At 39.7% G+C, this 24,386-nt stretch overlaps 1 protein-coding gene across 4 annotated transcripts; it reads left to right on the top strand.

Moving 5' to 3' along the window:
• Positions 1-62: 62 nt before the first annotated feature.
• On the top strand, positions 63-21,438 carry FBXO7 (F-box protein 7). Of its 4 annotated transcripts, none has more exons than XM_087448986.1 (9): positions 63-302; positions 4,125-4,419; positions 8,965-9,192; positions 10,483-10,624; positions 12,761-12,844; positions 15,768-15,863; positions 17,616-17,792; positions 19,727-19,764; positions 20,761-21,438. In XM_087448986.1, exons 1-9 carry the CDS (start codon positions 187-189, stop codon positions 21,148-21,150), a joined length of 1,566 nt encoding a protein of 521 aa, XP_087305112.1. In that variant the 5' UTR covers positions 63-186; the 3' UTR covers positions 21,151-21,438. The 4 variants fall into 4 exon arrangements, with proteins under 4 accessions (XP_087305112.1, XP_004418132.2, XP_004418133.2 ...); XM_004418075.3 differs by having other exon boundaries at positions 63-308; XM_004418076.3 differs by lacking the exon at positions 63-302 and adding an exon at positions 410-504 and having other exon boundaries at positions 4,277-4,419.
• Positions 21,439-24,386: the final 2,948 nt, after the last annotated feature.

Genomic DNA, 24,386 nt, shown 5'->3' with positions numbered 1-24,386 from the left:
AGCAGGCCGGCCGCCGTAGTGTGGCCTTCTGCCGGTGACAGCTCTGCACCTCCACAGCTCCGGTAGTCGCCGCTGCGGGGTCGCCGCCGCCGCCTCTTGAGGCGGGAGCTGCCCGGCCGCGCCGTGGTCCCCGTCGCCGCCTCCAGGTCCAGGCCCCGGGGCCCTCCCGCTGCCGCCGCCGCCGCCATGAAGCTGCGGGTGCGGCTTCAGAAGCGGACCTGGCCGCTGGAGATGCCCGAAGCGGAGCCGACGCTGGGGCAGCTGCGCGCGCACCTGAGCCAGGCCCTGCTGCCCGCCTCGGGGTACAGGTGGGCGGCCGCGGCGGGGCCCCGGGGGAGGGCGGGTGGTGCGGGCACTCCCCGGGCCGTCACGTGAGGCGGGCGGAGAGCGGGGCGTCGCGGGGCTGGGCCCGGGGACTGTGACGCGCAGGCCGGCGGGGAGCGGGCGCCGGGGCGGCTCGCGGAGACATGGCCCGGCGGGCGGGGGGCTCCGTGCCCCTCCAGGGTGAGCTGTTCCTCCGCCTTTGCAGTCGAGGAACCCTGGGGTGGGCCAGGACGCACAGTTCTCGCGCCCTGTGCAACGTCCAGTTGGAGAGGACGCGCTTGGCTGGGTGAAACCTTGCCAGGCTCTCAGGGGCTTAAGTTAAGTTCACCCTCTCCAGCTGTCGGAGTATTTCAGTGGAAAAGTTTGGAAAGTGCTGGAAGGAGTTAGAAATCGGCCCTCCTTCCGAAGCCACCTGTAATTTGTACCGCTGTGAGGCTGCGATAATCCTAAAACTCGTGGGGTGTTGACTCACCCTCTGCGGAGTTTTAAGGTGTCGGCGGGTTTCAGATCTTTTAATTTTCCTGGGCGAGATGTTGCTTTTTTGCTAAAACTAAGATGTGTTGGCCTTAAGTGATGACCCTGGAGAGCTTGCATTTTGGGGGCAATGACGTTGAGAAACAAAGCGTCAAATTCTGTTGTTCGTTTATGAGGCTGCAGATGAGGCTGCTTTGTTTCCACCGAGGGCATTTTCTGGGGACAATAATCTGGGAGTAGAGGACTGTTAATAATAACCCTGGGAGTAGAAGATAGACCGTCCAAAAGTAAGGATGGTCCTCTTCAAATATTCAGCTATCGAATTTGAAATTTGTGCTGAAAAAAATGAAAAAAATGTTCACTGGGGCTGTTTAGGTGAATTTTTCAATGGAAAACCTCTCTGTTAATTGGCTCTTTTTATAAACTTTATTTTTAGAGAATTCAGTAAAATGATGCCATATTATGAACTCACCCTTTCGTTTTTCAGGTTAAGGCACTATTACGTTAAAAGTAAGCCTGTTTTTCTCTAAATTAAAAAATAAAAACAGAAAATAATGTATTGACGTAACTCCTTTTAAACATTATAGTAAGTGACCTGCCTATTGTTATTTCGTTGTGTGAAAGCTAAGTGTTTTGCATGCGGGCGTCCGTTACTCCACCACAAATTTTCAAAATTCTCTTTTTAAAGTATTTTCATATATATATGTGTATATATTTTATTATTATTATTTTTTAATTAGGCGAGGCAGTGTTGAAAGGATGTGAAACCCAATATGACTCTTTGTTTACCCAAGAGCTCAAGTTAGTTTCTCTTTCAGGTTTGTTTTTACGGTGGAGAAGGGTTAACTGGAAGGAATGTAAGCTTCAGCTTGTGAAAGTAAATTCATTTCTCTGAAAATATGTTCATTTTAGAATAAATTGGCAGTTTTAAAATGTGTTTATATGACATTATTATTTTTCAAGTGTCTTTGCTGAGCAAGTGGATCTGGGATAGCCATAAAATATTTTTAAAAGTCTTGAAATTTCTAGGATACTTTTCCCGATGAACTTTTTTCACTATTTCAGAAAACAGAATCATTTTTTAACCCCTTTCCTGGAAAACCATATATTACTTTAGAAATAGCCCTTCCTTTTTTCTAAAGGGGGAGGGAAGGCCGACGTTTTTATTAAGCAGACAATTCTTTGTGTTTTCTATAAGTTAGATATTTGAACGAACGTTGTACTGGATACCATTAAAAAGAACCTTTTGCTTTGACAGATGATCCATAAACACATAGTTCATTTGAGGTGTCTTTCTTTTTTTCTGCCGAAGTTGGGATGGTGTTTTTCTGAGGAGCTGGCAGATTTTCAACACTTATCAAAGCATTTGAAGACAGAAGCATAGCTACTTATTTTCTAATAAGCAGGAGTATTTTCTAAAACTTTAGTAATTTCTCTACCAAAGACACTTTAGTTGGTAAGACAAAACGTATTTACATGTGAGAGAAAAACATAAATGAATTATTTCGAGCACTTTTGAAAATGCAGCATTGTAAGAGAGAATAAACAGAATATTATTTTCAAAGGACTCGTCCTTTGTTAGCCTCTCAAAAAGTTAATGAAGTCAGCATTGCTGAGTATAAATGTCCTATAAAATGTTCTACAGTGGTTTGTTAATTAATCCTCACTGCTATGTGATGAAATGATGGTTATTTTTTCAAGCTCAGATGATCTGTGATGCAGAAGGGATGGGAGTTCATTGCTTCAGGCTAATTTGAGCTCTTAGCTTGTTTAGCAATGGGTTTTTGGATTTGTGCTGTCTTCCATAAAAAAGACATCATAACTGACCATCAGTAAGAAGGGTGAACTTGAACCTGTCAGTAGGAGGGATGAGTTTGTCCTCAGTCGTCTACATATACTCATCTAACTCTTTGTGATTATGAATATTCGTTGAGGACATGGGTCTAGTATTTTGGAACCAACGTAAGCTAACTGTCCTGTAAGGACATCGAATAGGTAGCCCTGATTTCAGTCTCATCTTGATCTTCCCAGCTAATGTTTGTTGGTTGCATTTATTCCACAAATACTTTTATTTGCCAAGTGCTGGAGATAGAGTTTTGAACTAGACAGACGAGATACCTGATCTTATGAAACTTAAGTTCTAATGGTGAGCGTGGGGAAGAGAGAAGATAAACAAATATGAAATTTTCAAATAGTAGAATTACAATAAAATAAAACATGAGAATGGAATAGTGATGGAGCCTGGGTGAAAGGCAGCTCTGAAGAGGTGACTTTTTTTTTTTTGTATATATCTGTGTTTATTTTTTATTTTTTTAATTTTTAAATTTTTTTTTTTTTCGGGAGAACGGCCAGCCCTGAGCTAACATCCATTTGCCAATCCTCCTCTTTTTGCTGAGGAAGATTGGCCCTGGGCTAACATCCATGCCCATGTTCCTCTACTTTATATGGGACGCCACCACAGCATGGCTTGACAAGTGGTGCGTCGCTGCGCGCCTGGGATCTGAACCCACGAACCCCAGGCTGCCAAAGGGGAGCACGCAAACTTAACCACTACGCCACCGGGCTGGCCCCTAAAGAGGTGACTTTTGAGTTGAGACCTGAATGGTGAGAAAGAGTCAGTCATTTGAAGATCTGGAAGATCAAACGTAGAGGCCCAAAGGCTGCAGTGAGGTTGATCTGTTCTGAAGAATGGATAGAAAGCTCGCGTGAAGAGAGAACAGCAAGTGAGAGGATGGACGGCACAAGGTGGATGAGGTAGAAGTGGGTAGGGGTCAAATGTTGGCCTTTGGAGGCCGTGATAAGGATTCTATTCCAAGTTCAGAGAGAAGCCATTGGAGGATTTTCAGCAGAGGAATGATATGATACAACTTATATTTTAAAAAGACTATATTTTGTTGAATCTCAGTTATTGTCAGTCTTAAGATGCACATTGTTTTATGTAAAAATAAAGGAAAAAATGCTGTCAATTAAGCTGTGATAATGTCATTGATTTTAAGAAGCATCTCTATTTCAAAGATGTCAAAATATAAAAAAGTATGTATCTTAGATTTGATGAAAACATGGATTAATGATAGAGAATTACTGTAGCCTATCCCTCAGGCTAGAATTTTAGCCCTTAGAAATCTTTAACCTAGTAGGCATTTGGTGATAAGAACGAATAATTTTGATAGTTTTTCCAAAACTTTAGCTTCCTTCTAATTTTGGTTTTATTTTCATAACTTAGTTCTTCTAGGGTCATACCATGTACCTTATGTATGTTCCAAATGTATTCTTGGGGGTAATGGTAATAGGTAGCTCTTACTATCCTTATCCGTCTTTCTTGGCAGTTCTGATACCCGGTTTGCAATTACATTGAACAACAAGGATGCCCTCACTGGAGATGAAGAGACCTTGGCTTCATATGGGATTGTTTCTGGGGACTTGATATGTTTGATTCTTGAAGATGCCATTCCAGCACCTAACTTGCCTTCATCCACAGATTCAGAGCATTCCTCACTTCAGAATAATGACCAACCCCCTTTGGCTGTCAGCTCCAGTCAATCCAGCGTACAGGATGAACAACTGAGTGATTCATTCCAAGGACAGGCAGCCCAGTCTGATGTCTGGAATGATGACAGTACGGTGAGTATTAATATCTAGACAAGAAATAGGGTAGTGGATAAATCATACTGAACACCTCAAATGAGTTCGGTACCAGTCAGGATAATTGTCATCAGTAGATTGCAGATTATATTCTTATAGAATTTTTTTTTTTTTTTTGGTGAGGAAGATTGGCCCTGAGCTAACATTGGTTGCCAGCCTTCCTCTTTTTGCTGAGGAAGATTGGCCCTGGGCTAACATCTGTGCCTATCTTCCTCTATTTTATATATGGGACGTCACAGCATGGCTTGATGTGTGGTGTGTGGGTCCGTGCTCAGGATCTGAACTGGTGAACCCTGGGCCGCTGAAGTGGAGTGCATGAACTTAACCACTACACCACTGGGCCGGCCCCTAGAGTGTTTTTTTTTTAATTGCTAAATGCCTGGGCCAATATTGGGCTGATATTCTGAAGAACCCAGTTTTTACCTATTTATTTTGTTCAGACACTCACTCCTTCAGGAAGGTTATCCCTTGGCTTCTATTGTTGCCTCTAAGCTCAGGATTCCCAGCTTTGCTTTTCTGGTCTACTCCACTCATTAAGGCTATATATAGTCCAGTTATTTTCAAATGATTCTCATTTAAATCATTTATACCAGGATTTTAAAAATACTAACATAAATTTGAAAATATGCACACTGATGTTCTCTTCTTCCCAAACCAGCTAACCTCTCTGTCTGTCAGTGGCACTGCTCTTTTCCTGAGCTAAAACTTTGGAGTGATTTTAGACTCCTTAGATCCAACGCCTCAGCAAGCCCTATCAGTTTTTCCTTTCCATTCCAGGCTTCTAATGTCTGTTCTTCGCTCTGCTTTCTAGGTTCCTCTTCTTTCTACACATTTTTTATTATGTTGTTCCCTTGTTCTCTTGTAACTCTGTCATAGATATACCTGTGGTCATAATTTTTGAACTGAAAAAGACCAAATATCTTTAATTCAACCCTGTCATGTTAGAGAGGAGGAAATGTTGTCTCTCCTCCTGTACCTAGTTTTTAAGGCTTTCTGTAAAGGTGCCCCACAACCTTCCCAGGGCTAGTTTCTGGTCTTCCCTCCTGTACGCTGTCGTCTCCAGTCAGACCAGACGCCCCATCACTTTCCCTCTCCCAGCCAGCACGTTCACGTGCTTGCATGTGCCCACACACACACAACCTGGTGACTGCTTCGCTCCCTTGCCCTCGAGCTCACCCACCCAGCCTTTCCTCCCTCTCCTGTCTGTATCTCTGCCCATCTTCCAAGGCCCTGCCAACCGCAGTCCAATAATTTTCTTTAATTTCTTTGTGTTGATTGTCTTTATTGGCTTATAAACACTTCATTATTTATTATCCTGCCTTTTGATTTCTTGTATGGCACATAATCACTTTTATTACTTATTTTCTAATACCAATACATATGCCATCTTGTTAATTGTTTTGGTGTGTGTACTTATCACTTCAACTTAATTTTTTTTTGCAGGCCTTAAACATTTATGAGTATAAGTATTCATTGTGCCTATCATGACATTAAGTATAGATAGATACTAAAAAATACTTTTTAACAGATTGGTAAGTTATGAAAATCATCTATGTCCAGATTTTAATAATAGTATCCAGAGAGATTAAGCAAGTTAAAAAAAGGTTTTATAAAACTCAAAGTATTTTTATGATTTTTTTAAGAAATTATTATATGTATCTGTGTTTTTGTCTTATAGAGGTAAGCTAGGGAATGAGTAAGAATATTCAACCACATATTTAAATTACATTTCTGAATCTTTTTTGCTGATAGACTCATTCAGAAATTCTGGTAGAAGGGCCCAGTCCCTTTACTTCTGTGTACTATTAAAATCTTCCAGTGAGATGGAGCTGTTCATAGTATATGTGATAGTTACTTTACTAGCTTCCTTTTGGAAAATTTTGAGAAATTAATATTGCCTCAAGTTAGTAATTTCAGTTCTAGAAGCATGTTGTCTTGTGTTCTAAGACTTGTATAGGGTGACTGTAAAATCTTAGTGTGGAAACTGAGCTTGAAATCTCATAAATAATGTGTTAAGTACTTGAAACAGTGCGATCTGCTAATTAAATGTGGAACGGAGCGTTAGGAAAGGAAAATAGATGGCTAAAACTTATTCTTCTAATCAAGTGTAGGTTACTAGTACCTGTTGAGTCTTTAATGGGAAACGGGGATAACATGGTATCGGACCCTAATATTAACTCTGAACTGCATTTCAGTCACTTGTTCCAGTCATTTGTAAATGACATATTACAAATGATCTGTTTAGAGAGGTGGTGCTGAACGTTTTTTTTCATTTCCACGTGTGTGGCATATGATAAATATTCATATCATATCAGAATGGCTCAGAGAAGGTCAGTGGTTCTCATGGAATGGGAGTAAGGTTTGATAAGCTCCCCAGGGGATCCTGATATCTTCCTTTCATGTCATTATCAGTTTAGGGTAACCCTTTTTTATATTTTTTCCACATATATTCTCTCCCACACAACTGTCAGTAAGTGGTAAATGGCCAAAAGTTAGGCATAATAGATAGGTGAGAAGCAAAGAGCTTATATTCGTCATAATTTAGTTAGGTGTTATATGGTTTTAATAAGTAGTTTCTATTGGCTCAAAAATATAATGGAGCCTTTTTTTAAGGTGGTGTGAATTGTCATTGGCTTGTAGGTTTTTTTTTTTTTTTTTAAAGATTTTATTTATTTATTTATTTTCCCCCCCAAAGCTCCAGTAGGTAGTTGTATGTCATAGCTGCATATCCTTCTAGTTGCTGTATGTGGGACACGGCCTCAGCATGGCCAGAGAAGCGGTGCATGGGCACGTGCCTGGAATCCGAACCCGGGCCGCCAGCAGCAGAGCGCGCGCACTTAACCGCTAAGCCACGGGACCGGCCCAGGCCTTTAGGTTTTAACAAGTAAATTTGGATCTTTTCCATAAGCCATCAGGCTTAGGTCCTCAGGGATTTTGGAAGAACAGCCTCTTGCTCCCGTACATTTTTCTACCCTTTCACTCATACTATATAATTTTAATTTCCTCTGCCCCTTCTTTAATGGAAATATGAACTTAAAAAGAAGAAACGTGCTTTGTATTAAGAGTTGAGCACATGCCTAGGAAGCAAACTTTCTGAGCAAAATTAATATAGGTAACTTAGTCTTATTGAGGCAGTGTATTATGTCTAAAAGGTCTGAGCCGCGAGTCTGGAGATCTTGGTTCATGTCAAATTTTTATTAGCTGATAACCTTGATTATGTTATTTAATCTGAGTCGTAGTTACAGCATGTTTAAAAAGGCAGCATCATCTGTCTTGCCTATTTTATAGAATTTTTGTATGGTGCAAATGAGAAAACATTCAAAAACAAAAACATTATGAAATTATAAGATATTACCCTTCAGCATTTGTTCAACAAGCATTTATTGAGTACCTACTATGTGCCAGGCACAGTACTGGGATTACAAAAATGGGTACAACACATAGACTGTTGCTTTCTAAGCTTGTGGTGATGGTAGGATGTAGATGTGTAGTCAGAAAATTGCAGTACAGTGTGATAAAGTGCAATCATCAAGGCCTTTGCAAGGCAGAGTGGTAGTGTGTGTTACCTCTGTGAAAGAGGTGGGGAATACTAGAGTGGGGAGCAAGGGATGAGCAGAAAGTGAACTTGATACAGAGTCAGGGATCAGGTGATGAAGGGAAGGAGTTTAGGAGTTTGGGCTTTATTTTGTGGGCCTGCATTTCTCAGTGTGCCCTTTATGAAAAACTTGTTTCATGAGATTATAAGTGTTATTGGAATGCTGAGCATTGAGGAAGGTGGATAGTGTTTCTTGGTTAAGTGTTGTGCACACTTATTATTATTATTGGACTTCTCAGGGCTTTATAATGCCAAAATGTATTTTGTGAATAGGGAGGGTGAAGTTAGGTGGTTATAGCATGTAGCATTTTCCAAACTTATTTGATTGTAGGCCACTTTTTTCCTGAGAACATCTAGGGTCATATTCCAAGGCATGGTTTAGGGAAGTGCTGCTATCTGCCTTGGGGAAATACTGGCAAGTTTTAAGCTGGGACACAGGACATAATTGGATTCTTAATTGTCAAAAAACTGTGGCAGCATTGGGTGGAATGTATTGGAAGACAAGGAAGTGGAGTCAGGGATACTTGAGGAGGCTATTGCTGGAAGTCAGGAGATAAACAACTCTGAAGTACCATTGGATTAGGAAGGGCAGATTCTGGAGGTGTTTAGGAGCTGGATGCAGTGGAACTTTGAAGACCGATCAGCTTGGGGGGTGGGGTTTAGTGAGGAAGAGGGAGAAGTCTAGGATGATCTCCAGGTTTGGGCCATATCAGCCAGAATGAATGGAGATAAGGAATTCTGGAGGGAGGAGTAGATTGCAGGCTCATTTATTTAAGAGGGCTCACATAAAATATGTCCTGTATCTGAACCCAATAATGTGCTTTGGCTTTGAGCACTAATCTCAGTTCACTTTAGGATACAAAATATACTGTGTAAAAAAAAAAAAAAAGTCTGTTTAATAAATTCATTGTTTTTGTTATCCTTTTCAGTCAGGGCCTAGTCAACATTTTGAAGCTGAGTCAATTCAGGATGTTGTGGACATGGAAGAGGGCACGGGTTTCTACCCCGTAGAACCAATGCTTTGCAGTGAGTCGGTGGATGGGCAGGTGCCGCATTCATTAGAGACCCTGTATCAGTCAGCTGACTGCTCTGATCCCAACGATGCCTTGATAGTAGCCGTACATCTGCTCATGCTGGAGTCAGGTTACATACCTCAGGTAAGACTGCAAGCAGAACAAACGTCTTGTTAGGGTTTAAGTCTCCTGCTGGGAAAGGGGGTGTATCAATAAATATCACTCGGATGTTGTGGTATTCTAGATTTCTTTATTGAATCTAGTTGGATATTAAATGTAAAGTGCTGAACTCGGTGATGGGCATACAGTAGGCAGTCCGTAAATGTTCCGTTCCCTCTTTTCCTTTTTTTTCTCCTTCATAAAGACAGAAGCTTGTATATGATAATATGTAGATAAAGTGTGGTCAAGGGTGTGGATTGGGCGTGACTAGAGAGATGGCTCGCTAGGTTATTTTTTATGTTAATGGCTCTATGAATTGCCAGTAACTTAGTAAGATTCAATTCGGAAGAGGGAAATTGTTCTTATGCTGTAGTTGCTTACCTTCATTCATTCATTCTCCATTTGATAAGTATCTGCCAATGTCACATGCAGTGCTTTGTCTCTGCCCTCAGGTTGCTGATAGTCCAAGAGTGGGAGAGAAGATGAGTAAACAAACCATTATGCTGTATTGGTTCAATCCTAGGAGAGACATGTACATATATAGGATGCCAGAGATTCACAGAAGAGAACATTTAGAGTAGAGTTTCTCAAAGTTGAATGTGCGTAAGAATACCTGAGGATCTTATTAAAATACAGACTCTGATGTCGTAAGTCTAGGGTGGAGCCTGAGATTCTGCATACCCCACACAGTAGTGATGCTGCTGGCCTGTGGGCCGTGTTTTGAGTAACAAAGATGTAGAGTAATTCAGTGATCATTGAACACCGGCAGCCATGTGCTGAGCCAGGAATTAGGATGAGTCCGTAAGTTGGGGAGAGAGACAAATAAAAAGAAAATTATAATGTATTATGGTCAATAACATAACGGAAGTATTTAACAATAGAAATATGAACTGAATGTTAGGGGATAAAGGAGAGGGAACGACAAACAGGACTTTTTTTGAAGCAGGCTTCACAAAGGAAGTGATATTTGAGCTGGGGTCTTGAATAATGATATGGCTTTGCTAGGCAGAGACGTGAGTCTTTGAAGAGAGAAATCAATCCCTGTCTCTGATGTTATTTTATCTATTTGAGCAAAAATTTTGATGGAGGATAATATATTGTAACGTTTTTCTATCAAAATTTTATTAATAGCAGTATTAATGACTTGATAAATGTTATTAAGGGGACTTTATGGAATGCTTATTTCTAGCGAAGTTCGGGGCCTCTTGGATATTTAATGTTCTGGAGAGTAACACCTTTCTTTGTTATTTGTTTTCCTTTCATTTCATTCCCCAGGGCACTGAAGCCAAAGCTGTGTCCATGCCAGAGAACTGGAAGCTGGGCGGCGTGTATAAGCTGCGGTACACGCATCCTCTCGGCGAGGGCGGCTCTGCTGCTCTCACCTGTGTGCCTTTGGGCACCCTAATCGTCATAAATGGTAATTGGATGGCATGGTCATGGTGGTTAGTGTGTGAATACTTACATGTTTTTCTCTAAATGTTTTACAGCCACTTCAGTGATGGGCTATCATGATATAGTTACGAGTCTTTCTCAACTTTGTTTAACCTCTAGACCACTGATAACAGGAGTCTGAAAGGTTCTAGAATACAAAGTTGATGCTTAGGTCAGCATCCTTCACTCTTGGGGCAGCCTGACTCTGTTGCTGTCTTAACTGAAATTTTTTTGCTTTAGGGAGAGTTGTGATAATAGGAGTGAGATGAGTTACATATGAACTCTTTGAAGAATGCTTTTTCTTTCTATGGCTGTGGATGGCTTTTTATTTTTTGTTTTTTTAAACCAAACAGAGATGGTGAGAGGTGATATTGAGCTGGGGTCACTTTTTACCCAGTTTGGCATCTCTGAACAGTGATGCACAGAAACACTGAAGGGTTCTGAGGCCTTAGTATGTGTGTGTTTTATTCCCTCAGTCCCTCCCTCTCCCACTTCCAAGAAAGTCACTCTGAGTAGAGTTTCTTTTTCTAGTTTTCCCCTTTTACCTTAAGAAATTTTGCTGGGATAGCAATCCATTCCGTTTTTGTATTTCGTTTTGGCTCAGGTGCTACCCAGAGGTCCATGCCAACTACCAGTGGTCTGTGGAGTAGTCTCATAGTGACACGCTCTGGAGATCCATTTGAATGACTAGAATCTTTCATTTGTGTTCCATTTTGATTTTTGAGGTTTATCCTTTTAGCTAGATGAGAGGCAGTTGCTTTGCTCTGCAGCTCAGTGGTTTTCAGCGTGTTCTGCACCTCCTGGTTTCTGCTGAGAGGGAAGCAGGGAGAGACTTAGTCAAACGCCTGTCGCCACTTAAACCTTGAGCAGCAACGTGTTTGTCTCTTTCGTTTATTGAGGTCCCTTGTAAGATTTTGTTTGAAAAATGTTTTTTCTGCTAAAATTTTTGAAAGCCACTGACTTACACTATCTTGATCTTTGAAATGAAAGATAGTTCTAGGTCCCTGTTTCTGCTATTTCCTTTTAATCACTAGATTCTTTCAAATGTTATTTAGAAGTCTCAATATTTCAGCTTTAATGGCTTTGGTGGTATTCCACATTTGTCAGGATGTGTCCATCTGATGACACTGGGACCTAGCAGTGTTCCCTCAACTATTCATCACAATGAGCAAGTGTAACTTTCAGTTGGTCGTTCTTATACACAGAGGGTCAGCAGTTTCTGCCTTCATCTAATCGTTCTACGTCACATCATAACTTGCAAGGTTGAAGTTACCAAATAGTAAATGTGAGGTGGTAATTTTTGCCTCAGTTTCTTATAAAGGCACTCTAACAACATGTGTACGATAACCTCTATTTACTAGTTTCAGGATACTGAACATAAAGAAAATAACTGCTGAATATCTTGATGATTTCTTAGTTTCTGATATTTTGTTCCTTGACTATTTTTGGCACATCAACTACTTACAGACTTGCATGGCAGACAGCCATTCCAGGCTTGACTCTTTGAAAAGGAGCAGTGTGTCCTTAAATATTTCTTTCACCCGAGACATCCTGCCCAGTGCACATGTGCATAAGCACATCACTGGCTCTTTATGGAATGAGATGAAGTGCGCCTTTGTGTATATGATTAAAATTGAACTCTTGGTGATGTCAAGAGTGTTGGTGCTTTGGGTCTAGAGAGAGATGATGCTGTGAAAGCTAGCAGGATTCTTTTAATATACAAGGGAAGACTCATTGCCAAAGGTTAAATAAAAAATAAATGGAATTTTTAGTGACCTCGTTAGAAATAATGATTTTATTGTGTTTAACTGTCTCCTATTAACCTTGTTGCCTATCTTTCAATTACTGATAAGCTGCTGTTGGTAATACTTAGTGGATATTATATAAAAGTGTTTGCTGTAGGTTTTAAGGGTGGTGTTGCAAAGTGATTTTACTTCATGTGGTGGCTGGTTTGCGCTTGGGACTTGCTGTGAGGGGAGGAAGTAGGTATTAAGCAGTTTGTTTTGTATAATGTGTCCTTCGTATGTTGGGGACAAGGAAAGGCAAGCCCATACTAAAAAAAAAGAAGACAATTGATGAAGTGACACAAATTTTTCATCATCTTTCTTTTGCTTATTTACAGCTACACTAAAAATCAACAATGAGATTAGAAGTGTGAAAAGATTGCAGCTGCTGCCAGCATCTTTTATTCGCAAAGAGGAACTAGGTAATAGAACCATGATTTAACTTTTGGGATGAAGCTTTGAGAGGTTCACTTAAAAAAAAAAAAAAAAAAACTGAAAGGTAATGTTCGAAAGACTGGAGAATTCTGAATGAGATTAGAGCAAGGTCAAGACAGTGTTGCAGAGTTTCTGCTTCTTTCCTCTCTTCTTAGGGTCTTGGAGTGCTGAATTACATTTACGCTGCCATTGTGGAATGACACTATGGAATGTAATTCTTCGCACATTATTGATGCTTTATCATGTCTGAATTAATCTTTGTGGGTTTTTATAGCATTGTGTTTAACCAACATGCACAGGATCTGTGTTTTGTGGAAACCATACCATGAAACTTCATTATTGAAGGTTATTTGAGGAAAACTGCACTCAGAATGTTTGCTTAAACCTATATAAATTTGGTTGCTATTTGATGCAGATCAGAACTTTACCAAAAGTTTGTGTTCTAGGCATGGTTTTGCTTATATTCTGTAAAATTGTTAATAGATGCAAAGAAGACAAGATTTCCTTTTTATTTTTTCAGTTAAACTCGAAGTATGAGAGGCAGATAGGTGGTTGAAGGGGACGGTGGGGGTAGAGAGGGAACTAGCATCCTTTAAGTGCTTGTTTTGTGCTGGACATGTGCCTTGACAGATGATGTTTCATTTCATCCTCATAGTAACTTAGGAGGGTTTTCAAATCCAGATGGAGAGTAGTGTGGTATAGGGGGGAGATGGCATTTACAGTAACGTCTTTTAAGGGAAGGCTACCTAGATCTAGACCTTTGCTTTGAAGGCCTAGAGACTTATTCTTGTTAGTTCCCAGGGGACGTCAGGCCTTGAGAGACTGACTTACCTGAACTAAAACTGATAGGAAAAGGAGATATCAGAATACATATTTATGATGGACTCTGAAGATTTAATGTCATACTAGACCAGTGTTTCTCACCCTTTTTTTCTAAGGAGGCTTTGTACACATTTTTTCCCCCTAATCATTCTCTCCCATGAAATTTTAATACCGTAGATATACTGTATATTTATTTGTATACTGTGGACATACAGTATACAAATGGAGGGACGTTGACCAATGTTAATAGCTAGAGTTTTTTTTTCCCCCCTCCAAGAACCAATTTATGTCCTGTTGGGGGTAATATTACCCCTGTTGGGAATGGATGAACTTGACTGATAAATCTGTAAAGATGGTCTTACCATTAGGACCAGAAAAACTTAAAATTCCTTGGCTACAACACTGCATATTCATCTCCATACTAGGGAGGACCTTGCTGCCGGGAGTAGAAATACGCTACATGCTATAGCAGTAGAGGTTATTATGCCTATTTTATAGATGAGGAAACAGGTCTAGAGGAGGTTAAATTACTTCAAGGTTGCAGAGCTAATAAATGGTAGAATTTAGGATTGGAATAGATTTGACTCCTAAGCCTGTTTTTTAAAAACAACTTTTATAGGAATGTAGCTCAGATTCATGTTCTTTATCTGGTTTCTGTTAAATAAGGAAAAAGGAAATGAAAGAGGAGAAAGAAGAAAGCTAATACTGTTAAAAGTTTATGGACTAAATTAATAGAGTATTTTTAATATAGTACTGCTCATTTGACAAGTCATTTTAATTAATTTTTACTGTAGCTTATAGTATAGTACCTAGTATTTACTAGGTACTGTTATTTATCCTTTTATTTATAAGTTCCTAATTATTTTTATAATAGGTCACTGAAGGAAAAAATTTGTTTACAGAAAATCAGTTTTCACTCTTGAAAAAAGGCCATGAACCAAAGTGACTTTTTAAATATCTTGACGTTTGATTTCAACTCAAGATTGTAGTTTATGCCACAGAGGTTTAGAATTTAGCTGCGTATCTTTGCTTGTTCATTATCAATCAAGTTATAATGAGTGTTTTATTTATTATAGATAGTGAAATACATAAGTGTGGAATGGGAGGGAACAAGCGTAAACTGATTATCTACTGATATACTAGGCAATGTGTGTGGAGCTTTACATTTTGACCACTTTCTCTGGTGCAGTGGTGTCTCCTTTAAATAGGTGAGCAAACAGGTGTGGATCAGAGGGTTCAAGGTTATACACTTGGTAAAGATATAGGAAAACTGAAGTGGGAACTTCAGGTGCAGTTTGACAGTGCTTTCCGTGCTGTCATGTACATGTCAGTCCCCCGGGGATCCTATTAAAATGCAGGTTCTGATTAAGTAGGTCTGTGGTGGGGCCTGAGAGTCAGTAGTTCTAAACAGTTCCCAGGTGATGTCAGTTCTGGTAGATCCATGGACCACACTTTAAGTAGCAGTTTAGAGGCTAAAACTAGTGCTTTGGAGTCAGACTTAGGTTTGTATCCTGCCCTGGCACTTACTATGAGGCCTTGGATGGGCTCTCTATACCTTGTCCTGTTTTTAAAGTGGGGATAATAGTATTTATCTCTTACTTAGAGAAGAATTGCTGATTTGAAAGAAAGCTTGAAAAATGCTTGATACGGTAGCTGATACGTAGTCGTCATGTGATTAAACACTATCGTTATTCTCCTGGGCTCTAAGCTCCACAAGAGCTGGTCCCGCTGTATCCTCAGTGCCCAGGAAAGGTTGGTGGGTACTCAGTAAACCTTTGTTGTGTGTGCAACTCGCACACCATGGTTTTTCCTACTGTAGTTGTAGCCTATGAGCTATATAGGTTGGGTACAGCTCTATTAATTTGGTGATATGAGAGTTTTAGCTTTACATCTAAGATTCAGTTTTCAGAGTCACACACTATATACTTCCTCTTCTACTAGAGACTTTAGTTCATGTCTATCTATGTGGGAATTATTTGTGAAAATTTATTTACCACTTTGATTTGGTTTGGCAAAAGTAGAGGACACCATTTCAGGTTTTTCCACTTGATTCTGTGTTTTGATTTTTTATTTTAAAAAATATTCTAGGGGAAAATGTAGCGAAGATATACAAAGATCTTCAGAAGCTCTCTCGTCTCTTCAAAGACCAGTTGGTGTATCCGCTTCTGGCTTTTACCCGACAAGGTGAGTGATGATACAGGTCGAATGGCTAGAAAGAACAGTAAGTTTACGAACTGTCCTTATAACTCTGTGACATATGACTCTTTCCTTTTTTCTCCTTCTAGTGAAATTCTGCTCTTTTAAGAGTACATTTAAATATTAATTCCTTAAATGTTATTCAGTTCCTCTTTATATTTCCACAACATTTTGTACATATTTTTATTGTAGCCTGTTTCCCACTGTATCATAATTGTTGATATGACCTCTTTGCACCAAACGTTATGAATACCTTGAAAGCAGGGAATATGTCTTACTTACTTTTGTCTTCTCATGGCCTAGCCCAGAGTCTGGCCCATAATAGGTGTTCAGTAAATACATAAAAAAATAATGTATAGCCTGTAAATTGAGCCTAAGTTTTTGTTTCAGACGATATTTATTGAGGCTCTATGTTAGGTACTTCGGCTGTTTCACAGGCATTCTTGTTTAATGCTAACAAATTTGACGTAGATTTTATTCTCACTTTATAGGTGATGAAACTATAATTCACTGCGGTTTATAATTCACTTCAGATCCTTGTATTAGTCAGCTTTCTCTTATCTGTTTTGTAGTTAAGAATGTTTTAAAATCTCAGTGACTTAAAGTGAACACTTATTTCTCACTCATTTACATATTTTGTGTGGATTAGCGGTGGCTGAAGGAGTAGTCCTTAGCCTGGACATGCTCTTCTTGTGACAGAGGGAAAAGAGGGCCAGTGGCCCACCCATCTGTTGGTTCTTAAAGCTTTTGCTCAGAGATGATATGCCACTTCCACTCCCATTTCACTGGACAGAACAAGTCAAAATGGCCAATCCTGATGGTCGAGGGACAGGGAAGTACAATTATTGGGTGGAAAATGATTGAGAATCATGATCGACCACAATCCCTTAGCTGGTAATTTCCAGCTTTTGAATTTATGTACCTCCCTTTTTTTTAAGCCTGTTAGACATCAAATAGTAGTAATTGCTAACACTTGAGTACTTATTATGTGCCAAACATTGTTCTAAGCACTCTACAGTCATGTGTCGCTTAACGACAGGGATATTGTTCTGAGAAATGCACTGTTAGGTGATTTCATCATTGTGTGAACATCATAGAGTATACTTACAGAAACCTAGATAGTATAGCCTACTACACACCTAGGCTATGTGATACTAATCTTATGGGACCACTGTTGTGTACATGGTCTGGCATTGACCGAAACATGGGTATGTGGCACATACTGTATATGTATTAACACATTTAATTCTTACCTCAGTGAGGTAAGTAATATTATTAACCCATTTTACAGATGAGGAAATGAGTTAGACAGAGTTTAAATAACTTGCCCGAAGGCACACAGCTAATAAGTGGCAGCATTGGGAACCAATTATAAAAACCAGTGAATTATCTTTTTTCCTGTAGTTGAATAGAGAATTTTTTGTTGCTTTGAATATTGCTTAAAACAAAAAAGGCCATTGGCTAGTATATAGAAATTGTCATAGTTATTTATTTGTTCTGTATGAAAAGGTATTTGTCTTTCCACTAAAACATAAAGGGAATAAGGGGCTTAGAATTAGTAGTAGTAATATGGTCAACCTGGAGTTAAAAACTTGTTGTAGGTGACGTATACTTGGATAATTGAGACTGCCATCTAATTTGTCACCTCTTTAGAAAGGAACAAGTGACGGCTTTTGTTGACTACGTGGGGAAAGCTGGATGTTCTTCACTCAGTAATGCCTGTTCTTTTTTTCCTGTCAGCATTGAACCTACCAGATGTGTTTGGGTTGATAGTCCTTCCATTGGAGCTGAAACTACGGATCTTCCGACTTCTGGATGTTCGTTCTGTCCTGTCTTTGTCTGCAGTTTGTCATGACCTCTTCATTGCTTCGAATGACCCACTTCTGTGGAGGTGTTTATATCTGCGGGATTTTCGAGGTGATTTCCATGGTGACATATTAACAAGAAAAGGGCTCTTTCTTACTGAGGTCTTAGTTATCCAGCTTGCCAAAAGATTTTTGTTGCAGGGTTTTTTTTTTTTTTTTGAGTTGCAAATAATCACAACATAGCCTTATCATAAAGAGATTCTAAGCTTGGTATACATTTGCCTATGTCCTAAAAACTCTCCCCATTCATTTTTATATCCTTCACAACACAATAGTCGTTAGACTCGTTAGACTAAGTGGACTATTTCAGGATAGGAAAATGGAAGTAAGACAGGTTTATTCTCTCTCTATAGACCATCCTCAGTATCCGACTTAGAAATCTGCTGCATTTCCAAAGTACTTCCATGGTTGTGACCAGCGTACAAGTTAAGAGTGTCCTGCTCCCTGTGGCGTGTTGCTAGAGAAGCTTTACTTCTGTATAGTTACATCTATGGTGACCTGGTGTCATCGCAGCAGTGATGACAGTGGAAGTTGGGGATGGGGAGAAGTTATCCAGAATGTGAAAGACCTTTGCCTTGTGTATCAGGATTTCCAGATACGAGGCTGGATGCCTGATTGTGGAACTTCTTTTCTGCCACCACCGTTTTATTATGTGTCAACGTTTTTTTAAACTGTGGTTTGAGCCTGGGGTGGATCATGAAATCAATTTAAAAGGTCGTTTTACAAAAAAAAAAGAAAAAGAAAAATCAGTATGCATTTCATAAAATAGGAGTAAACTTCTCTTTCAGTTATGTATATATAGGTATATGCTGTGTCACAATGTAAAATATTTGTGGTTCACATCAAAAAAGTTTGAATGATGGTGTGTATATGATAACATACCCCTTAGCAACTATAAAAATCTTGTGGGTAGATCCCACTCCCCCTTTTTTTTAAGAGTATCAAGTAGAGTCATTTGGATCGTTAAAAACTAAGACCTCGTTTTTCCTTTTCTTCCTTCTTGATTCCTAAGTTCCATTTTATTTATGCCTCTGAATCTAGAGTTTAAAATGTTATTTTGTCCCCAGAGGCAGCAAGTGTCATCTCAAAAAATTAAAAAAAATTATAATCAAAATGGAAAGACAGAATGACCAACATAATATGGAAGAACTAACCATAAAAAAGCAGGCTATGATAAAATATTCATAAAAGGAACAAATACCCTTTTACTTGTATATTCAAGCTCAGGTTTAAAATACAAGCAGTCTTTATCTCATTTCCATATTTTGGTCTTCAAGCTCATTTGTAAGCTGAGTGTTCAGATTTTATAATGAATTTCCCTCTAGATAGATTATCAGCTGGAGCTTTTACAAATCTTCCTTCCATGTCAGTGTGATAACTTCTAGAGAAGTCGTCACTACCTTTTACCCAAACCCGTCATTAGACTTGAAGGGATGCTTCTTTCCTCATTTCACACATTTCAAGTAAGTAAGTACATTAAAAAATACTTAGTCACGGTTATACTTCTGAAAGTCGAATCATTTAGAACATGGTTGAGAGAAGATAACCTAACCCAAATATGGAGGAAAACCTCAAGTTGGCTTTACCTCCAGTAATGACCAGACATTCAGAGGTTTCACCCAGTTTGTTGTAACAAGGGACTGGGGGTTAGAAGCAGCCGGCACACCTAGATGAGATGTGGGGGAGATGTGGGTGGGACAGTTGGTGCAGGGAGAGAGCAGCCATGTGGCCTTCTGTGTCCCTGAGGGATCACTGCGTTGAATTACCATGGAGCACAGAACAGTGATGGTTGTCCTCAGCCATCAGGAGGGGGTTTGAGTTAGGTTCAAGAGAGTACAAATGATATAGTGCGTGTGAAAATGACTCATGTTTCTTCTTGTGCTTAATGAGTAAGCTTCAGTTTCCTTAGGGCAAAGGCAAGCCTGCTGTTTAATGTTGGATGCATGAAGCATTTTTAAATCCTTATTTTTTGTTTTTCCTTTGTAGATAGTACTGTCAGAGCTCGAGACACAGATTGGAAAGAAGTAAGTATTTTTAAATATCAAGGCTAATGTTCATAGCTCAGAACTAACTAATGAATTAATACATTAAGAGCATATTTTCACTTTTATTATGATATAATGAAATCTATTTTCATTGTTTATTGCTAATTTTCAGTAAATGAAAATGTTTTCAACTTTCACCTTCGACTCAGTCCTTATTTTCTTGTAATTACGCAGGAAAAAAATATTAACACAATGATTGTTTTTCACCTTAATATAAAACATTCTCCCTTCTGTTACAAAAAATTTTTTGAGTTGTTTTTGTGCTGGAGTAGTCTTCAACTGTTCAGCTAGCTAGAATAGTACATAATGAAAAGAATAAATTATGTTGTTTTATTTGCAGATGTCAATAAGAGACATTGACAGGACTGAGAAAAACTTGGGATGAAGGGCTAGAGAAGAACAATATTCATTGAAAGTCCTGAAATATGTACAAAATACACAGTACTGTTCTTTAGGACTATGTTTCATCCTCTAAAATAGGCATCTATTTGTTGTTTAATGTGAGATCCATTAGGGACATAATTGAGGTGAAAAAGTGAATTTAAGTGCTGCCCCCCAATACTGTAACTTTATATTTTGTGGCATGATATTTTCAACAAGTATTTAAATTTTCCACTTTCAAAAAACGCTGACTTAAAATTGCGTATCAGCTTGAGAGCTCTAGATTTTGGTCTTGAAAGTATGTGTCACTCATCTATCCCTCCTTTGGATTTACTCTTACTGCAAATCGGCACAGTTGCTGGGTTGCGGTGTGATTCAAGAGTAGAGTTCGTTTGGCGTTGTATTCAGACCTACTACTTGATTCATGCAGATAGAACCTGGTCAGAGTTCTCTTCTGGGCCCTGGTTTCTTTGTCTGTCTACCTTGATCGTGTGGGAAAAGAAAAGTACAGATAGATCTGTACAGTGACGGCAGATTGGAACTTTGGGGAAATATCCAAATCACTTATCATATCTTGTTCTTGTTTTTCTACAGCTATACAAGAAGAGGCACAAACAAAGGAGAGAAGCTCAGAGAGCGCGGCATGTGATGTTCCTGCCGTCCTCACCCCACCCCATTCCGTTCTATCCCAACCCCTTGCACCCCAGGCCCTTTCCTCCCAGCTCTCTCCTTCCTCCAGGAATTATTGGTGGTGAATATGATCAAAGACTAACACTTCCCTATGTTGGGGACCCGATCAATTCACTCATCCCTGGGCCCGGGGAGACACCCAGCCAGTTCCCTCCACTCAGACCACGTTTTGATCCAATTGGCCCACTTCCAGGACCTAACCCCATCTTGCCAGGGCGAGGTGGCCCCAATGACAGATTTCCCTTAAGACCCAGCAGGGGTCGGTCAACTGACAGCCGGCTGCCATTCATGTAATTGATTTGTAATCTCACTTCTGGAGCTTGTTTTGGTTTTGTGTTTTAAAACTACAGATGTCATCTTGTTGGGGTGCTGATCTCTAGTGTTTTCTGATTGTGGTGGTGAGAAATGCACTCAGAGAAGCCTTTCAGTAGATCTATTTAAAGCTCCAGGGGTGCTATGGCCCAAAGGTTACTGCATGACAAGGTTGGCGGTGGGAATAGTTGGCTACTGACTCCCCTCCTCTAGAATGAAGATTGTTCACTGATAATGTTCTGTACCAGATTAAAAAAAATTAAGTGTAAATTACATGGCAGTCTTGATTTTTATTACAGAAGGATATCTAATAAATATTCAGAACAGCTTCAAACATTACTTGGACATTTCAAAATGATCAGAGAACCTATTCAGTGCCATCAGATTGTTGCAGGGGATTATTTTTATTTTTTAGTGGCACCGTTTCTTCAGATGAGATCGTTTGCAGAAGCCTGATTTATAAAATTAATAAAAGCAGAGCTGGTTTGGTTAAACTGGACTTGGGGTGGTTGGTTTGGACACCCACCAGCCCAGTCACCTCCTCCCTCTCTCTGCAGCTCTTTCCCAGATTCCGCCGTGAAACTTCCTGGGCTGGAACAGCGCTGTTTGACGACCATTGGGTTATAGGGACTCTTGTTTCTGGCTTCTTCTGGAGTGGAGTTACTATTTTTTTCCTTTGTGTTTTGAACACTTGGTGCCTAATTTGTAACCTAAGTAGATGACATCTTTTAATGACAAAGTTTTACTGCTTTGAGTGCTGGTCAGGTACTTGTTCTTCAAAGATAACCTCTTATTATTTGAAGAACATATTGCTTTTAAGACTTGAGATACACAAAATTCAAGATTTATTTTTCCTACAAGAAAAAGGCCAAACACAAATGTCATACAAACAACTATAGAAACATGCTGTAGTGACAAATTAAAATCTGAATCACAACACAAGAATAAACACTATTAGTATCTGCAGAAAATATTTAGGAGTATTGCCAATTCTTCCTGCTTTTTAAAAAATCTGTTTTGCATATAAGGAAATGGCTTGGAATGTTATGTCCTGCAAGAATATTTTGAGTCCTATATACATGTGAAAATATTTTTTTGTTGCTACACAGTCTTTTTTTTTTTTCTATCACAGTGAAGAAAATTCAGTCAATATGATTTCCCAGAGACCATGTCACCTTTAGTAGCTTAATGTATAGGTAAAAGATTGGGGCTGTTGACGTTTCTCTCTGTGGTATTTTGTAATGTCTGAGCTTATAGGACAACTTTTAAAAAACAAGTGTCTGCTCGGCTTTAATTGGGTCTGGGCTGAAAGAATCATCCTGAAGCTTTGATGGGTCCAAATATATGCTAATTCTCCAACACATCTCTTTGGGGCCCTTGCAGTGTTAGGTTGCACTGTGCGGGGGTGTGGGTGTGGATGTCGGTGTAGTGGGTGTGGGAGGACATAGTGATGACCAGAAGCACCAAACACTAAAACAATGGCTTTTCAAAATGCAGTCGTCTTTGAACAGCCCTTGAGATGTCCCTGAGTGCTGCTGGTGTCCCAGGGATACGGGTTCTACTTGCCGACCTCATCTCGGGCTTACTGGCATAGGTTACACGTCTTTCCTAGTTTAGGATGTTGGCAGTGTGCCATGCACCTAAATTGGCAGTCCCTGCACACGTTTATTCTAAATTCTTAACCCTCAACGCCCTTTCTCCTGAATAGCTAATTTATAGTTAGAAGCTTGTAAAATCCTACATTCTTTTCACTAGACTGTGACTGTTGAGCTTTATATATTGCTGGTGTATAATGAGAACGAAATCATAGTTTGGCAGTAGCCCGTTCTGTGCATGATTTCCTGACGTCACTTTAATAAATTGTAATGGAAGCAGGATAGTTTAGAGCCCCTGGAATGCATTTTAGTAAGATGTGTTTCTACACCATTGGCTTGTAGCCTTAACAACTTGCTGTGGCCCTTAATTTTCCCCTTTAGTAATTTCTATTAACAGGAGCTTGCTCTCCCCCCACCCCCCTTCTGTTTATAAATGAAAGATACGGTTTGGCATGGCTGGAAATCAGATCATGGGAGGGATCCTCTCTTTCCAACTTAAGATTTTGTGATTCCCTCTGTAAAAACAGTTAAATTTTGTCCTCTCTCACTCTTGCTTGGCTCTCTCCAATTCCTGAGATCACTGCTTAGCTTAGTATCTCTAATTCTTATTCTGATGGAGCTGGACACTCCCCCTGTGCTCCCATACCCGGGGCCCAGCGCCAAGGCTTGCCTTTCTCCTTCCCTTCTCCTGGGTGGACTCCTCTGGATAGTCTTTGGTTGACTGTAGAAAATGTGGAGTGGATAAGATTACTGGGAAGTACTAGATAGGTCACATAAAATAAAGGTTTAATCTTAACTAACTTAAATGTCTCTTGTGGGATTACCCAATAGGTTATAGTACTTTAGTTTCTGCTATTCCACAGCAAAACAGGTAAACTGGTCAGTGAGAGGCAAGGAAATGTTAACTTCTGCTCTAGACTCAATGAAAGACCATAGAGAGCAGATACTTAAAATATGAGAGTTTGGAAATTTCAAATGAGCAGATCAATCAGAATAAAATTAATGAAGAGTATTTAGGATTTTAAAGGATCAACACACACACACACAGACACACTGTAGAAAGAATGTTTAGTTTTAGATTGGCTTTCCCTTAGAGGGAAGTCCCACTAATTTCAGAAAACGTTTCCTAGCCATTTTCATCTTTTCCTCTTGGCCTGCCAGTTGAGCAAGCTCTGAATACACAGTCTGAGTGTCCAGGTCTCATCTATTTCAGCTGCGTATTTTGTCTGTGGAAATACAAGGGAGCCTCTGTGCCCTTTATGCATTGTGTTTGGTTAATGAACTGATTTGACTTGCTTGTTGCCCAACCTTCTAATTTGTCTCCGACCAAACCAAAAGTGCCACCTTCTATCAGAGTCTATATATTAGACGGAAACCCTGAATTTAATCAGTGACGGCTTAGGAGTCCAGACAGCTTTGACACTTGTCAGTACAGTTAGTAACCAGCCAGCTTGCTCTGTGGGGTAAAGAGAAACCGGCAATACATGTGCAAGTCCTCTTAGGATGTGAACTATTCCTCCAGTGTATTTAAGTTACCTCTTGATTCTGCAAGGCTGACTTAACTAGCTTAAACCGTGACTCTAACCTGCATCTTTTCACCAATTCTAAACACATAAAATGAGT

This window comes from Ceratotherium simum, chromosome 25, assembly GCF_057802395.1.
Source record: "Ceratotherium simum simum isolate JZ-2026a chromosome 25, ASM5780239v1, whole genome shotgun sequence".
In the NCBI taxonomy this organism is placed as follows: domain Eukaryota; kingdom Metazoa; phylum Chordata; class Mammalia; order Perissodactyla; family Rhinocerotidae; genus Ceratotherium; species Ceratotherium simum.
Note: the sequence above shows the minus strand (reverse complement) of the source record. Positions and strands in the feature narration are given on the sequence as shown.